We start from the raw sequence: 23,184 nt of genomic DNA on the forward strand, positions 1-23,184 counted from the left end.
TTGTAGAGTAAACTGACAAAGTGACAAATTTACAGCCTCAGCAAAGTAAGAAGCACTTTCTCAGAAACATAAAATAATCATGTGGTACTATGGTATTTGCTGTTACCAAAATCCCAGTTTGAACTCCATTTAACTGCCACAAATGCCATTTTACTTTAGCATGTGGTACCATGACAGACTTAGACACCAAATAAATAACTTAGAAAACAAAAATGTAGAGTAGGTTTTAAAAATTTAAGTAAGAAATTGGCAGTGGACATGGGCATGCCATCTGGGCTGACTGTTATTTAATAAATAATTTAGTGAAATTTGCCCTAAAAAAATCTCAAAGGCCACTCATCAATTAAGCATCAAAATTCAGTTTAACTAAGTAGGACTTACTTTGGACCACAGACAAGTGAAGACGCTGAGAAAGTCAATGTAACACTTTTGAATTATGATCAGTTTTGTGCTTTAAAGAGATGATATTGAAGTAAACTGAGTGTATTAAAACAGATAGAAAAGAGATTTACAGTGTTTTAAAATATACTTTACTCTCAATCAGCTTTATACTGTGCAACACAGTAAAAGATTAATCTCAAAACACTATACTCTTTTATTCCAAGTACTTTTTACTTACAAAAAAGTGATGTCACATATTTAGGCACACCGACCAGGATTTGGAAACATGTTAATAAAGATAATATACTTCATACAGACTTTTTGTGGTGCTGGTATTTATGGAACAAATATTAATAATTATAAATTAAGGAAGCCAAGGTATCCATTTCCTTATGTTAAATTACAAAACAAAAATCAATCCACTGATTTGCTTTTAGCGTAACAAAAGAACATTTCAAAACAAACCATTTAAACTGAAACACGAGTTCAAACCCTCACAACTTTGCATAAACGTATTGGCATATCCTTCACATTTAAAGGACAGATTTGAGTGGGTAACAGTGCAAGATATATGTTAAACGTCACATGGAGCAAGGAGCTGAGAGCAAACAGCATTGCAGCTTTGGTTTCTATAGTGACAAGTCTGGGAAATGTGACAAACAAAACACGAGCATCATTGACTCCTTAATGACAAATAGGTCTACGGCTCTGTTTTTCTGTAGCAGCAGTATTGTTGTTTGTTGTGCTCAGCTGTCAATCAACATGCAGGGCAGGTTAAGGGTCGCGGCCCACATTCGGACAGCGGCCGCCTGCTCTCAGCAGGAAGCATTTCCTGCTCTAGTCTGCATGCTGCTTTCAGTGGAAGGTCAAACACCTAGGGGTCAAAGGTCAAAGAGGATGCGTATATGAAAGAAATTAGTTTCTCCTGCTCAGATTCTAGACATGCAAATGTATAGTGTAGCTCCCCTCAGAGACAACACTATGCACTTATATACCTCAACCGGTCGTGATCTGACGAAGATTCACTGGTGAAGATAGACAGAGATTAATAATAACTAGTGATTTATAAACACACGGTGAGTGAAAAAGAAACACTCAGTCCATCAGGGGCCCCCAGCAGCCTAGACCTGTTGCAGAGTAACTAAGAGAGGATTCAGGGTCACTTGATCCAGCCCTAACCTGATACAGCCTAAGATAAAACGTCTGAGAGAGCAGATAAGAATCTCTGAGTAAGGCCCAGGTGGATGATAGATAACAAATAAAACTGGTTTTTGAGTTTTCCAGCAAGGATGGTTGGGGCTAAACATTAGGCTTCCAAATGAATTAAAGTGTCTGGAGTGAAAGATTGCTGCCATCCACCCTCCTCAGCCTTTGCTTTTATGGGACAATTAGCGGTGTTGATTCATTTAAACTAATCCGCTGTAACCAGATTTATGTAAGGCAGAGTAAAGGTGCTGCTGTTAATGACTTTCTGAATTCTTTGGTATTGGCTGTTCTCTTTTAAAAACAAACAAAAATTGTTGTAAAACTTCACCTTTCCCCACAAAGGAAAATTCCTACTGTTGTAATTCACAGTAAACAAAACACTACAATATCGGTAATATCCGCCTAAGCCCAGGGCCCCCAGGCTCCAGTGGGGCCTGGGTCACATCTAGGGTCATCGTCAGGAAAGTTTATGGGGTGAGCACTTTTTTGGTGGTGCTCTAGTCTACAGAGGAGATGCTCGACTACCTTGGGGAACTGAGCAGACACCTCATTTCTCTCTTCTGGATCCTTTTCAATGTTAAACAGCATGACAGGCTTCAGCTGATCTACCTCAGAGGAGCTTGAGTCGGAGGTGTTGCCGTCAGGTCGGGGGAACCAAACGTCACATCCTGGGGATAACAAAAAGGACATTAGCAGTATTGTTAAGAAGGGAAGAAAACCCCATCTGCATTTTCTGTTCAGCTTGTTTGTTCTTTTTTCCTGCCCTACTTATTATAGATGAATTTTATCATGTGCAAAAACTGAGACGCACTGCTAAAATTGCACTTTTCTTATATTAGAATATCTCAGGGATTAAATGTGTAGTTAAACTTCTTTACTGACAGAAAGGGGAGTTTCACTGGTCCGGTCCACTTAAGATCAGTCAGAGAAAAAAAAAAAAAAAAAGAACAATAATTTAAATAAATAAAAATGACCAGGCAACCACTGCTTTTCCTAGTGGCAACAAGGCTGCCATCTTTTTACTCTAGTATGACTGAGCCATAAGGCAACTTGCTTCTTACTGGTTAGATCGATCACTTAGTATTGGTATTAGAACAATAATTTAAAAAATAACTAAATAAATAAATCCTCCAAGACCCAGAATACATTTTTACCCCCCCCCCCCCATATAAATATACATTTTCCACAGTGTGATCACAATGTAATGGGCCAAGTGGTACCCAGTGGGCAGGGCCACGGCTAATGGCACTTTGGCTCATTGACCAGACCACAGACTGAAGATAAAAGATGGTCTCTGGGTCTCAAAAATGAAGGAAGAGAGAACTATTTTCCTCCTGCACAATGAGGACATGCTGTCAGCTCTGACAACAACAACTTTACCATTTTACATAAGATATATTCAAATATTTGCTACTACCAAACTTTACTTCATGTATTGCTACTTTATGACGTTGGACTTTTACTTGGGATGGAGTGTTTGATTGTATTAAGTTCTTTTTTCTTTTTAAAAAAATAAAGATAAGAAATGAATGTCTTCCTGTGCATTACTGTGTTTCATATTCTACGTCCCACTTAGACTAAATATGACATTAGAAGTGACAGAAGATACTGACCTGGGTACCCAGTCAGTAGCTTCCACTTTGAAGATCGAATGGCTGCGTGAATGGACACATTGAAGCCGGAGTTGGCCACCTGAGCCAAAGTTAACTCGCGCTGCCTGCCAGGACCTGTAGACAGAGGAGGACAGAGGACAGAGCTGATTCAAGGAAACCATCCATCTTAAAAACTACAGTTCGCTGATTAAGATGATATTAGTCCACCCCTGGATACAAAGCGCCTTCTGTGGATCGGAAACCAAATGAGAAGGTGGACTGGCATCAGCATACTTGACAATCACAGTTGGCATCAGGTGAAGGGTGTGAAAATAAATGTACTAATAACAGACTCTTGTGCTGCAAAATCTGCAGTGAAATAGAACAGTTTAAATAAACAAACCCCACGAAAATCCCTCCTGTTCGAGAACAAAAGTTGTTTTTTTAAATGTATACATTTCTGCAAACACACAGAACTTTGGGCCTGGAGGAATTTGACAGATACGGTGGTAATGTGGTCGACTCAGCACCATTCCTCCATGTTTGCCAAATATAATGAATAATGTGCTGTTAGTGCAGTTGTGCAGACACAAAGACAGAAACAAGGGTCGCAGTTACCAATGAGCACACTTTTATCAGTTTCATAGGGCCAAAGTAAATAACTGATCTTCCTTTTGATGGTGTAGAAATATCTGCAACTTCCAGTGATGGGAATAACGGCGTTACAAGTAACGGCGTTACTTTTTTCAGTAACGGGTTAAACTAATTACTATTCCTATCGTTTCAACGCCGTTACGGTTACTAACAAGAAAATGCGGTCGCGTTACTATTTTTCAACAAACAGACGGTTGAAGCTGTGTTCAGCTTACTGCACCTTATATCAGTTACACGGAAGTAGCTGTAAGTAATCCGGGCGCTACAGCTTTAAACAGCTGCGCGCGCTCCCACGGACGGCAATCACTTTCTGGTAGACGATCACTTTTTGGCACAACACCTGGAGCTAAAGGGGCAAAACAATGAGAGATTTGTGACGTTTAGCGTGTTTGGAGTGTGTAGTGTTGTGGATAGTTTTGTGTTGTGTGTAATTAATTACTTTTAGAATCTTGTAACTCTTTTTTTGAAGTAGTAACTAGTAACTATAATCAATTACCCTTTCAAAGTAACTTGCCCAACACTGTGTATTTCTAACCCTTATGGAAAATGTCTCCCAGGAGTGAGTACACATCTCCGCACCTTCAAACACAGGAGATCTGGCCTTCTCAGGTTCATACCGCTGTTGACCCCAACAATATGGTCCTGGTTAGACAGTCAAGTACAACCAAGTCATTTCAGCCTCCTAACGCTGTCAAAAACAAGCATGTCCTCAACATTCTTCACATAAAGAGAAATCCGCACCCACACAAAGCCAAAGTTCCCCATGGGGGCTTGTTTAATAGAGCCGATCCCGCCGCAGCAACATGAGTGAGGGAATTAAAACATTTCCGATCTCAGCTTTTTTGCGACCACATGACAAAAGCTTCGACAATGAATTCTTCGCTGATCGTTGTGCGAATGACGTGTGGGTATCTCAAACACTTCCAAATGCAGAGCTAAGCTGCTCAGCTCATCTCAGATCAGCATCGCTCACATGGTTGCGTAAGAATGGGGTGTTCAGATTCAGGTGTGAACACAGTTATGTAAGCAGGTGATTAATGATTGACAGGCTTGATTAATTATGCTGCGCATGAGCTTCTTCTTCCATTCTTAAAAAGGGACTGGACCTCAAACCCCAACAGATTGCCCGCAGTGTACACATGTCCATTTCTTACATTCATTCTTTGCAGGACAAAGGAGGCTGCACTCATCTGGATCCACAGCAGGATGACATACAAACAGGAGGAAGGGAGGGAGGGAGGAACAGTGGGAAGAGACCCCGAGTGAGCAAGAGAAGTTTCTAGAGGGAGAGCTGAGGAGTGATTTAAGGCTTGGGTGAAGTCCAGGAATCGTTCTCTCAGCAAGTGAGAAGTTCAGGGACCCCTCTGTGGCCCATTTAGCCACAATCCTTTTACTCACAAAGCGACAGCAAAGAAGATTTTGAAAAAGAGACTTGAAAGGAGTGAAAAAAAAAAAAAAAAAGCATGAAGAGGAGAAGGAAAAGGAGAGAAGAGGAGAAGGAGAAAGGAGAGGGAGGTCTCAAAGAGGGGCTGGGTTATAATAGGAAAGAAGAAAAAGGGGAAAAAAGAGAAGAATTTCAGCCTGGAAGGGAGGGTGGGTGTCAAAGCGGTGGCCGACAATAAACTTTCAAACATAAAACATGAGGTTGAAAGCTTGTAAAGCAGTGCTTTCCTTATCAAGCCAACGATTTAAATGTTAATGACCACCAGTAAACTTTGAGGGTAATTTGAGCAACACTGGCTGAAGCTGTACAAACAGCCTGTTTCAAAACAGACAATAAATCACTGTTTGGATTTTCTGGAATTATTCGTTTAAACAGGTTTGCGAATGAGGGATTTTATTAAGTTAAAGCTTCATTTACCAATATTTGTATTTGGTTTTCTTCCTCTCAGCTTGGTGCAACCAACTATTACAGCTTTCACATTACATTTTTTCAATGATTGTTTTTGTGTCTTTAAGCTTGTTTTGGTTTGACAATCAGCAACTTTAAACTTTTGTTACTCTAGTTCAGTACAAGAGGCCCTGATAAACTCAAAGTATACTCCCTGCTCAGCAATAAACAGCCCACCAAAGACATCAGCAACCAGTTAATCTGAGCCCACGGTTGCCCCTAAAGAACTGCTGATGGATGCTAATATTGTTTTGTTCCTCATTTTTGATGTCTACTACACATCATTAAAGACAGAACATACTGTACTTTGTAAAAGTCCTGAGCCATCCTTTATTTCTTTATATCTGGCTTCCAAGGACCTAATTTGGTCCTTGATAGTTATCTTGAGCAAAAGTTCTCCAAACTCTTAGATGTTTTCTTGGGACACGGTCTGCTTTTTAACTCATTTTCAGTCTAATCCTGTACACTGCCATTTTAGAAACACACTGCAGGCGGTTTAGTGTCACGTCTAAGCCTAACCTGCATACCTAACACCGACCCATCAGTCAAGGATGAAAAAGACATCTAACTCGAGGAATAATCAGTATTGTATGAACATGCAACAGACAACTTAGCAAAGAACCAATTTTTAATTGGCTCTTTCAGCACTGTGTTACTGTCAGCCTGTCACAAAAACAGTTTGCTTTCACTACTTAAGTTGAATCTAAGAAAAATGCCAAAGATCAAACAGTTTGACAGGCATTAACTGACAAAAACCTGCCAAACCTGCCATGGTGTGCAGTGTTCCTTTAAAACAATTTGAGGAAAAGACAAGTAGGACAAAATTATAAGAATCAGGCTTTATGGACATGACTTTCAGATATTGTTCATCTGCTGTACACAGTTTTAAGAAACAAGAAAAAAAAAAAACAACACAGATACCTAACACAGGGCCAGAGCAAAGCATCTGTCATCAATTCACCCATCTACTGTTCACTGAAGCCTTATCAGAAATGGTCTCTATGGAAAGATGGTTGTCAAAAAGCCATTCTTAAGGAAGGCAAGCAGAGAGAGAAGACTGGGGATGCCAAACACACAAGAAGTGGACTGAAAATCAGTGCCAACGGGTCTTATGGGATCATGAATTCTAATTTCAGTCAGTAGACGTCGACAGTAGAGGCCCGTGAGTTTATATGCTCATCTGTAACACATGGTTGAGGCTCTTTCATGGTTTTGGGCTGCATTTCATTCAGTGGTTTTTAGGAAGAAAAATGAAGGACTTTCGAACGAAGAAAAGTACCGTCAGATTTTCATCCATTGTGCAATACCATCTCCAAAGTACCTGATTCACAATGGCTTCTTTTCAGCGTGACATTGATAGCAGATAAACTGGCAATACAGTAAAAGCATACCTGGAAATACACACACACACACACACACACACACACACATCATGGATTGGCCTCCCCGGGGCCCGTAACTCAACATTATTTCCGCACTTGCATCATCTTGACAGAGAACGGAACAAACAGGGACTCACTGGTGAGCATTGAGGCCTGGTCCAACCCACCCACTAGAGAGTCACTAATGTAGATAAGTGAACATGATCCCCCACCAGTGAACACCAAAAGTTGCCCTTAAACCTGAAATTAAGCCCAGATCTGTGCAGTGCTTAGCTGACTTGAAATACGGATTGACGTCGAACACTGAAAATCTCATATTAAAGCAGGCTGACGTTCATTGTTGAATATGGACTCGGGAAGGAGCGTGACTTGTACAAACTCTAAAGGACTGCTGTTCAAAGAAATCCAGATAATATTTTGAAAAGCCCCTAATACATAAGACTGTTTGTTTCACATATGTTTGATCAACATATTAATATCTGTCTGATACATCTGTGAAGCTTTTCAGTCCCAAAAAAGTTTGCAAAAAAAAGAAACAGAGAGCAACCAAGGCTCAGTTGGTAGAGTGTGCTGTCCACTAATAGCAAGGTTGGTGGCTCAGGTTGCAGTTCCTCCACACGTCTGCGTGTCCTTGGGCAAGAAACTAAACCAAAAGTAGCTCCCTATGGCAGGACGGCATCTTGTAGGTCTCTGCTGCTTTAAAAATGCTGTAGGAGAAACACTTTAGAGCATTTTGGAAAAACCACCAAGGTTAAAAAGGTGCTATATAAGCAGGATTTTTTTTTTTTTTACCATTTCAGTCCCCTTGGACCTTTACTATTTTTAAATGTGTAACTGAGGTGTAGTATCCGCCCCAAAAGTCAGAAAGCACGGCCCCAGATAACTGCCCTGCTACCTCCCCAGAGATGGAAGCGGTTTGGTCCACTAAATATTAAGTGGTTTAGACAAGGATGAGTCCAAAAAAGCAGTCCCATAGCAGATTTCCTGTAAAACCTCCCTACAATCAGAGGTTAAAGAGCGAACACCCGCCCTGCCCTCTAACATCAGCTTTCTCAGATTTCCTCCCTGGCGACTGATTACAGTGTCAACAGTGAATGATTAGAGTTTCACCCCCGTGTTATCAGCATTCCTCAGAAGAAAACAAAATATCTGTTATATACGAAACAGTGAGGGGAAAAAAAAAAATCTGATAAAATTCTCTGGATTCAGCTCATTTTAACTAAGATTCCAAACACTCTTTACAAACCTAACAATTTCAAACACTCTTTTTGCTTTATTCAAATGTTATATAAGACTCTATTCTAAGGTCTAAGCTCAAACAATGATCCTTTCATACAGGCTTAATGAGAAAACACAGCAGAATTACATTGTTAGTAAGAAAAGGAGAACATATCCTACACTGCAAGCACACAGAGGAGGAGGAGGTCAGTGCATGAGGTTTTCATCATCTTAAACCTTCACTGGCATGTGAATTATGACTAAGAGTGTTTAAGCTTGCCTGTGTGAGTTTCATCCTCAGTACACAAGCATGCAGGTTAGGCTTAGCCGTGACACTAAACTGCCTGCAGTGTGTGATAAACAGATGATCTGCCAGGCAGCCTGCAGTCCACCTTTGACCCAATGTGAGTACACTCCAGATACCCATGACCCTGCACAGGACGAGCAGACTGATTTACAGCAGCGCCGCTTAAGAACAGCTAAAATCCATATCATGATTACCTGTCACATTTATTGCAATAACAGGTCAGCCCTCCATCGTTCTTTACTGCTTATTCAATTCAGGGTCGCTGGCGAGCAACCTATACTCTAGCTGTTATAGGGCAAGAGGTTGGGTAGCACCAGACCTGTCACCAGTTCGTCACAGGGCCCATCACTTCTCTTAATTTTTTTTTTTTTTTTTTTTTTAAATGCAAGTGAATGTAACTAATCTGCATAATGTTTTAATCATCTGCACTGTGCAGAAAAGAAAATAATTTAACATAATTATTGTATTATAAAGAGTTACATGGATCTTTGGAAACTCATTTCTAGATCCATCCATCCATTCGCTTCCGCTTATCCTTTTCAGGGTCGCGGGGGGCGCTGGAGCCTATCCCAGCTGTCATAGGGCGAAAGGCAGGGTACACCCTGGACAGGTCGCCAGTCTGTCGCAGGGCTAACACATAGGGACAGACAACCATTCACACGCACATTCACACCTAGTGACAATTTGGATTAATCAATTAACCTATCCCCACAAGCTGCATGTCTTTGGACGGTGGGAGGAAGCCGGAGTACCCGGAGAGAACCCACGCAAACACGGGGAGAACATGCAAACTCCACACAGAAAGACCCCGGCCTGATGGTGGAATTGAACTCAGGACCTTCTTGCTGTGCGGCAACAGTGCTAACCACCGTGCCACTCATTTCTAGATCTGTATCTTTTTTCATTAGCTCTACCAAAATAGTTTTGAATAATTAAAAGCTCAAAATAGTCACATCCACTGGTCAGCTGGGACCTTTCTCTGCGGGGCTTGCCTGTCTCAGGGTATTCTCTCCCACAGCCCAAAGACACAATTATACGATGTGTTAGCCCTTTGATGGACTGGCGACCAGTCCAGGGTGTACCCTGACCTCACGCTATGACAGCTGGGATAGACTCCACCTACCTGGAGACACCGAACTGAATAAGCAGTGATGGTCAGTTTATACTTTCTATTTTTTTTTTTAATGAATCATATACATTCAATTTAGCTTCACTGAAGATTTTCTTCTTGGGGTCATTTCCCACCAGTGGGGTCATCCCACCAGTCCTTTAAACCAGCACTATTGTGATTAGCTGCACCCTCATAAACAAAAGCTTTAATAAACAACAGGTAGGTGGAGCTTCTGTGCTCACAGTCGAAACAGTGTTTCCAAGTTGATCATATCAGGGCTATCTGATATTTATGACATCATACATGTAGCTGTTTAGCAGCTTCCCCAAAGCAATGCCCACTCATGTATTTTCAATGGATTCATTCTAAGTTCATGACAATGTATCAGATGGTTGAAGACATTATTACACACAAATCAATCCATATTTCCAGTATAATTTTCTATTTTCTATTAAATAACCTTAAAAAAAAAAATACTCACTCAACCTTTAGGGAAAGGCATAATTGACTTTAACAATGGACATTCTGTGAAATCAGCAGTTTGAATTAATTGAGAAAATTTTCAGACATACTGAAAAAAAGATTTCCAATAATGTTAAAGTGGAAAAAAGAAATGTGAACTTACATGGAGCAATGTCATAATACAGAGGGTCGATGTTGTGCAGCAGCTCCAGTCTGGGTGAGGCAAACCCTTTGCTGTAAGATAAAAGCAGTGTTGCACTTCAATAAGAGAACACACAACCAACACACCACGCTGACTCATGTGCTGTGAAACCCACCGGGATCTGTAAATCTGAAGCAGCTGGCTGTTGCTCACCAGGCGGTCATATGCGCTGACCGCACTCCACCACAGAGAAAACGCACCACTTTCTCTGACCACACTGACTGATAACACAACTGAAATAAGTCTCACTCTCTCACTGGGTGCTTCCCTGTTCTGGGCCTTCGTTTGGTTTACCCTTCCCAGGCCGTGCTGTCGGGGCTGCTGTTTTCTGCAACTGGGACGTCCAATTAAAACACAATGAAAGCAGCGTTTTGTGCTCTGTAGTGCTGCTCACACGGCCGTGCCAGCAGCTGGTGGTCAGCTGACACGCAACGGCCAATCGAGTCAAGTGGAGGCTGCGAGTAGTAGTTTGCGGTCCTGGCTAAGCCTCGATTTTCTGCCGGGGCTCTGCTGTAGCCCTCAATTTCACCTCTTTCACTGTGTCCGCATTTAGTTTACAAATATAATGCGTCAGTCAAATGGGACACAGTGACAGCTCGCCTCACATGGAAAGCACATCTGTGGTCTGCAAGCTGCTCCGTGTGACTTATCGATTTACTAATAGCTTCTTTGCAAAGTTCTCCAAAACACAAGAGGTCATCCAGACGTTTAATTGAATATATTACATTTAACAAAATTGCATCATCTCAGGCATGTCCTGACATAAAAGGATTTGCAGCAAAACAAATTAGCTGATCTAACAGGAGGACAGCTTAATTTTTAGTCTGAAGCGAAGCTGGGGGGGGGCAGAACAGAGGGATGGATGGACTACAGATTTGTGTGAGAATGACTGATGCAATTTCCTTCTCTTTGAGCTCTCAATGCCACAGCAACAAAGGGCTTATTGAAGAAGCAGGGGCTCCTACGAGAAGAAGACAGAGGTAGCTGGAGAGTGCGAGCATGGGGCGGGGGTGGGGGAGGGTCTGAAAGGGGCACCAAGAGAGGGCAAGCTGTCAAACTTAAGAGCTGGTATCACTCACAAAAACCCTCCAGGCTACAGCCAACTTCCCCCTCAAGTCCTGTGACAGATCTTGACAGTAAAAAAAAAAAAAAAAAAAAAAAAAAAAAAAAACGGCCCAGCTCACCTGATCGCGTTCCACACATCGAAGCCGTCCAGCGGCTTCGTGCCTGTGGTGTTTCCTCCTGCCAGGCCGACAAGTGTAGGCAGCCAGTCGGAGATGTGGATGAGCTCACGGTTCACGGTACCCGGCTGTTTCAGTAACGGGCTGGCAACAAATCCAACGCCTCGGACTCCTCCTTCCCATAGTGACCACTTTCTCCCTCGCAGAGGCCAGTTGCTGCCACCAGACAGCGTTTGACCTCCATTATCTGAAACAACCACAGGGGCAAAAGGTATGAAGATCATTTGTAGATACTGAAACAATGTTCAAAATTTCCCAGAGTCTGGATTTCATATATGTTCAGGTTCCAATGTCACTCTGTGGAAATTCGGTTTCTGAATGTTGATTGTACATCAGCCAAACATTTTATATTTCCAGCAGACATGTGGGAAACCATGAAAATGAATTTAAAGGTGGAAAACCCATCTAAGCGATATGTGCTCAGGTTTTGATGAGTCAAATACTCTTTAAGCAAATGCATAAAGTTGTTTTCTTTCTTCTTCTTTTTTTTTTAAGGCAAAAAAGCAACAGGAAACTCCTATCACCTGATAACATTTTATCCAGTCAGCTGATATCCTTCCACTTTATGTTACCTAATTCAAGTGAGCTGAATCACTGATCACTGTATGCCAATAAGGTCAACTGTGACTATAGCAGCAACTGTAGCCTTTAACCTTATAGCAAATGAACAGCATCAACAAGCTGCAACATTACAAAGTTTCACAGCTGACACAATGTAATGTGCCAATTTGCTATGGGGGCTACACAGGGTTTTATTTTGTTGTTGTCAATTTCAGATGTGTGACATACAGTCATGTGAAGAACAATCTTCTATAGATTTCACTGCAAATCTATGAATTTTGTTTTGTTTTTTAATAAAACTGCATAAAGTCCAGTGATCAGCAATTATTGGGAAACTTCATGTGGTGCTGAGCTAAAGTCAAAGCATCATTAAAGTCATTGGGGATTCATGTACTCTGTAATATGACTGTAAAAATTCAATAGCAATCCATCCAAGCGATGAAGGATTTCAGTTTGAACAACCAATGAAGCAGCTGTCAGTGCACTCCCCAGGGCTGCTATTGCTGAAAACAAGTGATCAGCTGAGACATTAAAACAACACGCCGATGTTGTCTCACTGTCTGACAAATACACCTATAAAATATCCAACCATTACACAAGTGCACACACGGGCGGTTAGACTGTCATCATCCCAATAAGCCGATCCAGTATAAATACTCTTGACCAGTCACATCCAGGCAAGGCTCCCCTTTCACAGGCAAAGTGTCATCCAAGTCCAGGAAGTAGTCTGTGTCGATTCCCGAACGGTTTTTGGAAGAGACCGTCTGCTTCTTAATGTCTTTTCAAGCTGCTTCGCCTCTCTACAGGCCAACTCTGTCTTTCCCAGCTCCCCCAAAAGGTCCCTTCATCCTCGTTGCTCATTTGCTTACAGTAAATTCCCAGTGAGGCTGTCAGTTTACAGAAAATGTCATCATAAAGGAAACTCAAAGTCCAACCAAACCAAATTCTGCCAATTCTGTCCTGTTAAGCTTAGTCAGTGATAACAGCTTGACCAGGATGGATTCAAAGTGTGAGCTGGAAATGTGACTAACCAAACAACTGATAAGCCTTCTTTCAGTAAGTTATAGTTAAACATTTATCTGGTCAAATCACAGATTACATAAGCTCTGCACCACATTTACACAGAAGCAGGAAGTACTCTGAGTTTTTCCACTGCTTCAGCTCAGCAGAGTCAGTGTCTGCCCAGCATATGGTTGGCTCAATCCTCAGAATCACAGCGAGCCAAATGTGTAAAGGAACAATGAAACAGGCCACCTACCGTAGCCCACCACAGGCATAAAAACGCTCACACTTTACTTTCACAGCATTGTTCCTGTCTTCTAATTACCCTTTAAAAACACTAAACCCCCTAAAAATAACCCTCAAACGTAGTTGCCTACTTCAGATGCAAATCATTAGATGTTCCACGTGTGGAAACCTGCGAGCAGGCACAGGTTTAAATGATGTGGTTTATGGCCCGTCTTGGCCACATTACGTTCTTCATCAAAGGTTTATTAGATGTTTTTCCTTTGTCTTTTTCTCGGCGAGTTGCCTGTAGAGCTCTACACGAAGACATGAGCTAAGAAAAGTTTTCCTTACTTCTATCAGCCGGCAGTGACGTTTGAACAAACATGGCAAAACACCGCCCTCTAGTGGGCATCCGCAGAAATACAGCTGTCAGCCAAGATAACTTAAAATAAATAAATCTGGGACATTTGAGATCTCTTTCAGCTCGTGGAGACTGATTTCAACATCATGGAGTCAATTTTGGGATTACATGAAGAGATAGACGGCACTGTGACACAGCTCTAATTAGTGCTCAGCTATATAATGCATTAATTTCTAAATAAATAAATAAAAACATCAACTGTAGAACAAATAGTGGTTTATCTAGCATCTCAGTTTAAAAAACCAAAAACAACAACAACAACAACTAATAATTAAACTCATACCAGTTGAGAACACAAGGACCGTGTTGTTCCAGAGTCCCACTTTCTGTAAAGCCAGGGTGATGTTGCCCACCGCCTCATCCATAGCTGACACCATGCCGGCATAGAGCCTGCGATTGGTGTCTGTGATAAAACTGTAGGGAGTCACGTAGCGCTCTGGCACCTGCAGGGGTGCATGGACCGCCTGCAGCGCCACATACATGAAGAGTGGCTGAAAGATAGAGGGAAACGGGGACAGAACATTCACACTGTTGTCATTACAGACGTTAAATGCCCCCCGATGTCTGAGCTGATAACCTTCTATACATGTTAAATCTAGGATTATGATTAAGATAACTAAGGTTAACTCTACGAATTGGTTAGGCCAGCAGTTTCACAGTTAATGTATGTGATGAGATGTTGTGTGTCACCTTTTGAGAGTTGTGTCTCTCAATGATGCTGATGGCCCTCTGGCTCAGCAGCTCAGTGGAATAGACCCCTTTGTATCCTGTGGCGACGTCTTCCCCATCTCTAAGGTCCAACGCACAGCGGCTCAGGTTCAGCGAGCGGCTTTGATAACAGCGGAAGTGAGTGAAGTAATCCTCACCACCTGTCAGGTAACCTGTGGCACACAGCGGGTAATCAATACATTAAAAACAGCTTTAAAAACATTGAAAGCACAGTCATGCATGGTAATTTATCCTGTTATTCTTTATATGTTCATTATATCACTTTATATAGTGAGATGGCAAAAAACCAAAGAATATTAAATATTTATTCTTCTCTGTAAGCTACATATTCACTGTCCATTACAGACACTATTAGCAAAATTTACACGTAATGTCGCAGTTTGTTTTGAGGTCTGCTACGACACAGAATTTTTATCATTCGTAAAGATCTGAATGTGACAGAAATGATTCCCAAAAACCACATAGATAATGAGAATTCTGGTACTGGCAGTTTATATAGCACGTGTCATTCAGACGTGTGTGTATATTGGGTAGTTTGAGAACAGACGGACGTGATCTATGAGACTACGATCAAGATGCCAGATAAATAATGACACTAGTTTTGTTAGGCTTTAAATATAGATGGGAAAGTACTGTATGTGCTCAAAAATTAAAAACAAAAATCATTAAATACATAATGTTATTTAAAAATAATGCAAAATGTCTATAATACTGTTCGACCTCTGGACCAGTAGTATAGGGAAGCATTTTTAATAGTCGCAGTTTTTTTTAATTTATGTCACTCTTTAAAAAACAAGAAGACTTAAATTCTCAATTTGACTTTTACTGGGATAAACAAAGGCTACAATAAAAATGCTGTAGTTGTGGTCAGCTACTGAGGAGCTCATTTCACATGTGAAGAAATTGCAGACTTTGGCATGACACACAGCGAGCAATGCAGCAAGCGGTTAGGAAAGTTTCCTCAGCAGAGGTATACGTGTTGATTTGTCAACAAAATTGTGCAAAAAACAAGATGGCTAAACCTTCGCAAGAACAGTCCTCCCTTAAGGCGCTATGCTCTAGTCCAAACGGTGCTTTTGTCCTCTGCATGTTTAGAACTGGATTTATTCACTTAACAGTGTCCTCTTCAGTGAAGTCAAACATCTTCATCTAAGCCCTCTTCAGTTTTTAGCATGTGGCCTTAGCATCTAAGGTGTCAGCATTAATGATTGGGGTGAACAAAAACCTTGCATTAACTGTTGGGTAACTTCGCTTTTAATACACGATCTAATATTTTTAGTTCAAATGCAAAAGATTCAAATGTATCATGAAGGTGACGTGTAACTAAGGCAATCGTCACTTACTATGTGCATGATTTTACACAAAGATAAACACATGAGCTGTTACTGAGTAGCATTCATGCAAAATGTGCTCCGTGAAGTGTTTCTTCCACATTATACAAACCAAGGTACGTGTCAAAGCCACGGCGTGTGGGCAGGCAGTCCTTCATGTACATGCCCAGGTGCCACTTGCCGACCATGTGTGTGGCATACCCCGCCTCCTTCATGAGCTGAGGCAGCAGTTTCTCATCCAGAGGAACGCAGTAAGGCTGGCAGGGCCAGATGATCTGGTGCTGCATACCGGTGTGGATCTGAAGTTTAAAGACAAACACAAACGGTTAAGAAGAAATTTGCAATTTAGTAAAAAGGGAACAAAATCGTTAAAAAACAGAAAAGAGGAAAACAACAGCCTTTGTGGTGGCGATGACTCAAACAGAAGTTTCAAAATAAATGTCCTGACTTTGTCTTGTTCTCCTTTCCATCAACATCTATTATTATAATAATAATAATAATAATAATAATAATAATAATAATAAGTAATTCCCTAGAAAGACTCCATTAAAATAAAGTTTACAAATCCAAAGTAGAGCCTGTAGGAAGACTGTTCTCATCGTGTAGGGAAGGGTCCTCTGTGATTGGCTTAACCAAATTTCACAAGAAAAAAAAAAGAAAAAAAAGAAGAAAATGAAAATCTAACTATTGTTTAGAAGTGTTGGTTATAATAACGGGGATTGTTCCTTACAGGAAAGACAATTTAACATGCATAAACACCAAATAATGCCACGAAACATGTGACGTTAACATCGGACATAAGAGTGTTAGCTCGCTAGCTAGCTGGAATCACAATGACCTCCATCAGTGACTCTTCATGCTACTGATGCAAATTCTTTGGTGATCTTTCCACTTTTGCTGTGGGTGGATGTGCAGCTTACGCCTTTATGAAGGCCAGCAGGGAATGACTCCTGCGGTTAAAAAAAAAAAAAAAAAAAACCCACATCTGGTTGCATTAAAGTTTACAGTGGGGGAAATAATTATCTCATCCCCTGCTGAATTTGTAAGTTTGCTCACTTACAAATAAATCACAAGTTTCTAATTATTATGGTAGTTTCAATTTAGAGAGAAACGGTATCAACCAAAAATCCAGAAAAAAAAAAAAAAAAAAAAAAACCACACACAACCAACACACATTACTTAAATATCGTTAGCTTGATAGCATAATTGCCTAAGTCATTTTTGGCCAATGACATAGGCAGACGGACAGGATGATGCAGCAGTGGTAGGGGAGTAAAGTTAGGCAAAAATCTCAATTTGACCAAAAAATGACTTAGGCACTTATGCTATGAAGCTAACGATATGTAAATTGAGTTGCATTTCACTGAGTGACCTACAACCTAGCCAGAATTCTGGCTCCCACATCCTGATCTCGATTCTGTCCACAGAATTGATCATCTGTTCATTAAATATCCTGTTATCGATCCGTGAAGATGACACAACAATGACGTAAACTGCAGTATGTGGTAAAGACATAAAGACCTGGATCAACTCTAATTTCCTGCTGCAGATAAAACTCTAAAAATCTTAGAGACATGTTATCTAACCAGATACTTACTCTGGACGGCATTACCTTGGCCTCCAGTAACACTGTGAGGAATCCTGGAGTGATTTTGATCAGGATTTGTCCTCCAATGTCCATATTGAAAAAATATGTAGGACTACTTTCTTTAAGTTGCGCAATATTCTCTAAAATTAAAACAGAATAGAATGTACAACTGTATAGTGACAATAAAGGCAATGAGATACAGAGCATCTCCTACTCAGTGTAAACATGCTGGGGGGGGGGTACAGTTCTGCAGCGCTATGTACATATGGACATAGTTGATGCACCTGTAGCACTTCCCTGAGGGAAGCAGGCTGAACATGTTGAAGCCAGGGTGGGAGCTGTCCTTGATAATGTTTGCTGCTCTGCTGAGGCAGCGGGAGGAATAAATGTCCATCAGGGAGGGGAGAGGGCAGCCGATGATCTTTTGTGCTGTCTTGACCACACTCTGAAGCCTCACTCTATCTGCTTTGGTGCAGCTGCCGTACCATACCGTGATGCAGTAGGTTAGCAGGCTCTCAATGGACGAGCGGTAGAAGGTCAGCAGCAGGTTGGAGTTCAGCTTGTACTTCCTGAGGACTCTCAGGAAGTGCAGCCGCTGTTGGGCCTTCTTGATGACCGCTGAGATGTTTCCTGTCCAGGAGATGTCAGCAAAGATGAGGACACCAAGGAACCGGAAAGTGTGGACCCTCTCCACACACTCCCCGTTGATGTAGAGGGGGGGCCAAGTCGGTGCTGTGTCTCCTAAAGTCAACAATGAGCTCTTTGGTTTTCTTAGTGTTCAGTGCCAGATTGTTTTCTGAACACCATGCTGCCAGCTTCAGGACTTCCTCTCTGTACTCTGCCTCGTCTCCCTTCGAGATGAGTCCAACTACCGTGGTGTCATCAGCAAACTTGATGAGAGTGCTGTTGTGGGTCGAACTGCAGTCGTGGGTGTAGAGAGAATAGAGGAGGGGGCTCAGCACACAGCCCTGTGGGGAGCCGGTGCTCAGTGTGCGAGTGGAGGAGAGATGAGGGCCGAGTCTTACAGTCTGGGGCCGGTTTGTGAGGAAATCCTTTATCCAGGCACACGTGAGAGGAGGGAGGCCAAGAGTGACCAGTTTGGTGATGAGGATGTCCGGGATGATTGTATTAAAGGCTGAGCTGTAGTCCACAAAGAGCATTCGGACGTAGCTTTGCCGCTGCTCTAGGTGACTCAGCACAGCGTGGAGGGCTGTGGCGATGGCGTCTTCTGTGGATCTGTTTGCACGGTATGCAAACTGGTGGGGGTCGAATTCTGGGGGGGAGGTAATCCTTGATGTGCTGAAGGACTAGTCTCTCAAAGCATTTCATGATTACCGGTGTGAGGGCCACAGGGCGGTAATCATTCAGGCTGGAGATGGGAGACTTCTTCGGCACTGGGATGATTGTGGCCGATTTTAGACAGGATGGGATGGCTGCCTGATCCAGTGAGAGGTTGAAGAGTCTGGTGAAGATGAGGGTGAGCTGGTGTGCGCATGCTCTTAGTACCTTGCCAGGTACTCGATCTGGACCGGCCGCCTTCCTGTGGTTCACTGCTAGGAGCACACGTCTGACATCGTGCTCTGTTACAGTGAGTGGAGCGGTGCAGGAACCAGGTGAGGATGAGGATGGGAGCAGGGCTGAAGCAGATGAGTGTTGCTGTTGTGGTGTTTCAAAGTGGGCGAAGAAGCTGTTTATTTCCTCTGCCAGCTGCCCACTCGGGTTTTCTGTTTTCGCAGTAGTCAAAGGAGCTTGCAAAGAAAAGCGTCTGGATTTCTTTAAGTTGCTTGAAGACGTTTCACCTCTCATCCGAGAAGCTTCTTCAGTGGGAGGGAGGATAAGAAGGACAGACGCAACAACATTGTCATCCCCTATGTAGCCGGTGTATCAGAGAAACTCAGGAGAGTTTTCTCCAAGCATGACATCCCAGTGTATTTCAGACCCAGCAACACGCTCAGACAGAAACTGGTTCACCCGAAAGACAAAACGCCAAAACACAAACTTAACAATGTGGTGTATGCTGTACAGTGCAGCGAGGAATGCTCAGACCTCTACATTGGAGAGACCAAACAGCCACTTCACAAGCGCATGGCACAACACAGAAGAGCCACCTCCACAGGACAAGACTCAGCAGTCCATCTGCATCTTAAGGATAAAGGACACTCTTTCGAGGATGCCAATGTTCACATTTTGGACAGAGAGGACAGATGGTTTGAAAGAGGAGTGAAAGAAGCCATCTATGTCCACTGTGAGCGACCATCTTTGAACAGAGGCGGGGGTTTACGACACCAACTGTCTGCCATCTATAATCCAGTTTTGAGATCCCTTCCCAGACGCCTTAACGCCCACTCACATCCTGGGCCATCTGACCTCAGGAATTCGCATGATAAGGTGGGGCCAGGTTTCACAATGAACACACCCGAAACTCTGGCTGATTGGGACCCACGCCCAGTTTCCCACCTTGGCTCAGGCAATTAGAGGATCATCAGGAGGTCCTTTTGTCCCTCTGTGGGGGGTCACTCCCACTAGATTTATATCTGGGACTCTCCACCATTTGACCTTAGAACTGAATAAGCTTCTCGGATGAGAGGTGAAACGTCTTCAAGCAACTTAAAGAAGTCCAGACGCTTTTCTTTGCAAGCTCCTTTGACTACGATGACCTGGATGACTGAGAACCTTCACAGACATGTTTTCGCAGTACTGCCTCTGTGGTTGATGATGTCTTGCATTCCCTGCCACACCTCTCGTGTGTTGTTGCTGGACAGGTGGGACTCGATGTTCCTTTTATGGTCTGACTTGGCTTTTTTAATCCCCCTTTTCAGGTCAACTCGAGCAGCCCTGTACAGAGCTCTGTCACCTGACCTGAAGGCGGCATCACGGGCTTTGAGGAGTGAGCGGACCTCACTGGTCATCCAGGGTTTTTGATTTGGGAAAACCCGAATGCTTTTGTCCACTGTCACATTTGCAGTACAGAACTTGATGTAGTCCAGTGCTGATCCTGTGAATGTTTCTAGGTCCTGGTGTTCAAATATGTCCCAGTCTGTCTCTGTGAAGCAGTCCTGTAGTTTGGAGAGAGCATTTTCCAGCCAGGTTGTAACAGTCTTTGTGGTGGGCCTGGCACTGCGCCTGAGGGGGGTGTAGGCTGGGGAGAGCAGGAGGGAGAGATGGTCGGACTGACCGAGGTGGGGGAGGGGTATGGCTCTATATGCATGCTTGATGTTGGAGTAAACATGATCTAGAGCGTTTTCTCCTCTGGTGGGACATTTGACATGCTGATAGAACTTTGGGAGTACAGTCTTTATGTTGGCCTTATTAAAGTCACCTGCAATTATGTGAACACCGTCCGGGTGGGCCCGCTGCTATTCGTTAATGGTGTTCAGCAGGATAGAGAGCGCCGTGTTTACGTTGGCATCGGGTGGAATGTACACAGCCGTGATGATCACTACTGTTAGCTCTCTCGGTAGAAAGAAAGGCCGGCATCTTACCGACATGTACTCGAGGTTCGGGGAGCAGTGACTGTTTATAATTGTCCCGTTGTTGCACCAGCTTTCATGCACGTAAATACATCCATCTAAGAGTGATGCTGAAGACACTAGTTCGTGAATGTGTTACTTCTTGGGTGAACTATTATAATTCGTTATAATCAGGCTGTCATAAAAACTCAATGAAGAGCCTTCAGTTAATCCAAAAATGATGAAGCAAGAGTCCTGACAGGGACTAGAAAGAAAGAGCAGATTTCTCCCACATTGGCTTATTTTTTTACTGGCTCCCTGTTAAATTCAGAATTCAATTCTAAATCCTTCTGCTCACATACAGGTCTTGAATAATCAGGCCACATCTTATCTTAAACACCTTATAGTACCATATCACCCAAATAGAGCTCTTTGCTCTCAGACTGCTGGTTTGTGGTTTCTCTGATAATTAAAAGTAGAATGGGAACTCTTTTCCTCAGTCCCTCCTTCTGTGGAACCAGTTACCACTTAGGATTCAGGAGACAGACGGCCTCTCTACTTTAAGATTAGGCTTAAAAGCTTCCTTTAAAGGAGTTGACTTTAACCCCCCCTTATAGCTGTGCTGCAATAGGTCTTAGGCTGCTGGGGGCTTCCCATGATGACTGTTCTCCCTTGAGAAGCTTTATTACCAACCATTTGCTATGCCTTTAATGCAGCCACCATCAGTTGTGGTCTCCCTGTCTTCAGTTTAGCAGGAGAGATTCTGTAATCCTCCACTTTAGTAATTTTTGTGTGTGTGTGTTTTTTTTTTTCTTCAGACCTTTGGGTGTTGCCAACTTGGCCACTTTATTCTGTCTTTTTAGAAAAGCAGATTGTTGATTTGACCACTCCTGAAGCTTTTGCTCCTCTCGTCACTAATATGGCATTATGTTGCATAAATATGCTTAATTGTGGACAAAATATAAAAAAAATGCCTCACTGTCCAAATACTTATTACCTGACTCTATATAGATGTCCGTCTTTTATTTATTTTTAAGCCTACCAAGTAACTAATGTGATATTTTCCAACTCGTCGAATGAAGTGACAATAACGATTCTAAAATATTGGAATAGATTCATTATTTTGTTCCCCTGTATGCGATTGTAGCCATTTCACTGATTTATTTAGCATATTCACTTAACACCTCTTAAAATGATTGATCGTTTACACCGGTAATTTGTGTCAGAAAAATTAAGTTCAGATCAGGACTGTTTGGCTTATTGGTCATTAAGAAATATCGACTGTATTTAACCTATCTTTATATCCAGTCTGTGTTCTCACCTGATACCTCCCGGTCATGAGCTGGTTCCTGGAGGGGGTGCACAGAGGCTGCACATAGTAGTTCTCCAGGCGGACTCCTCTGGACGACAGCTTGTCCAGGTTTGGCGTCCTGATCTCGGAGCCGTGGTAGCCGATATCGTACCAGCCGAAGTCATCGGCCAGGATAAACACGACGTGAGGCTGCCGAGCCGCTAAAGTTTGAGCTAAATTTACTATGAAAGTCGAGGCAATGATCCAGTAAACCACCTTGCCATTACCTTCAGTCATCTTCTTATTTATCACCTCAATGGGACAGTTTTTTTTCCGTTGAAATCAAACAGGAAGTCGGTACAGCCGCGTTTAGCTAACCAAGAAAGAGTAAAGTAGCACCAGCTGTTCACGAGTTAATGTAACTAATGAGGTGTCAGTGTAATGATTACACACATCAATAATGAACTGCAGCTAACTTTCACTTCCCTGTTCCACAGATTAAAAGCACTGCCGAGACTGCAGCAGCCAATCAGATGATCGAAAAACATTGCGAAGCACGTGATGTATGGAAGCCCGACGCTATCCGGTTGTTCAGTGATGACGCGACGAATCCTACTTCCGGGTCTAAAGTAGTCTGCGTTTAATATGGCTTTTGTGTTGTTAACATGTTTAATGTTATGTATTTTCTTCTATTTGATCTCAAAAAGCTCCTAAAACAGTCAGTGATCACTGTTGACCTCCCTCGGCTTTTATTACCGCTAATCATTTATTTAAGCTCAGTTTTTAAAACCTTAGGATGTAACTACAGCCCAGCCCATGCAGCAGTATATGAATGACTAACCTCGTATTGTGGATGGATTATCTCAGTTGTTCTCCTGGCTGAAGTTTGGTCCTTTTACAGCATCCTGCCATGCGATTACATTTGTTCCTGACCACCGAG

General features: G+C 42.5%; 1 protein-coding gene across 2 annotated transcripts; it reads right to left on the reverse strand.

Annotated features, from left to right (window-relative positions):
• Positions 1-507: 507 nt before the first annotated feature.
• Positions 508-22,748, reverse strand: arsb (arylsulfatase B). Of its 2 annotated transcripts, XM_080875898.1 has the most exons (8): positions 22,275-22,748; positions 16,029-16,215; positions 14,547-14,737; positions 14,140-14,347; positions 11,591-11,834; positions 10,368-10,438; positions 3,201-3,314; positions 508-2,255 (listed from the first exon to the last, which is right to left on the reverse strand). In XM_080875898.1, the coding sequence occupies exons 1-8, from the start codon at positions 22,539-22,541 to the stop codon at positions 1,990-1,992; spliced, it is 1,548 nt and encodes a 515-aa protein (XP_080732024.1). In that variant the 5' UTR covers positions 22,542-22,748; the 3' UTR covers positions 508-1,989. The 2 variants fall into 2 exon arrangements, with proteins under 2 accessions (XP_080732024.1, XP_080732025.1); XM_080875899.1 differs by lacking the exons at positions 508-2,255; positions 3,201-3,314 and adding an exon at positions 6,124-7,813.
• Positions 22,749-23,184: the final 436 nt, after the last annotated feature.

This window comes from Rhamphochromis sp. 'chilingali' (genome assembly GCF_963969265.1).
Source record: "Rhamphochromis sp. 'chilingali' genome assembly, chromosome: 2".
NCBI lineage: Eukaryota > Metazoa > Chordata > Actinopteri > Cichliformes > Cichlidae > Rhamphochromis > Rhamphochromis sp. 'chilingali'.

Bases quoted from the DNA above. Each gene is read 5' to 3' on its own strand.
- arsb (XM_080875898.1), bottom strand. From the start codon at position 22,541: ATGACTGAAGGTAATGGCAAGGTGGTTTACTGGATCATTGCCTCGACT. The intron at 11,835-14,139 runs GTATGAGTTTAA...TGGTTGTTTCAG, and splicing joins GGTCCTTGTGTTCTCAACTG to ATAATGGAGGTCAAACGCTG. The intron at 3,315-10,367 runs GTAAGTTCACAT...CTCTGTCTACAG, and splicing joins GTATTATGACATTGCTCCAT to GTCCTGGCAGGCAGCGCGAG.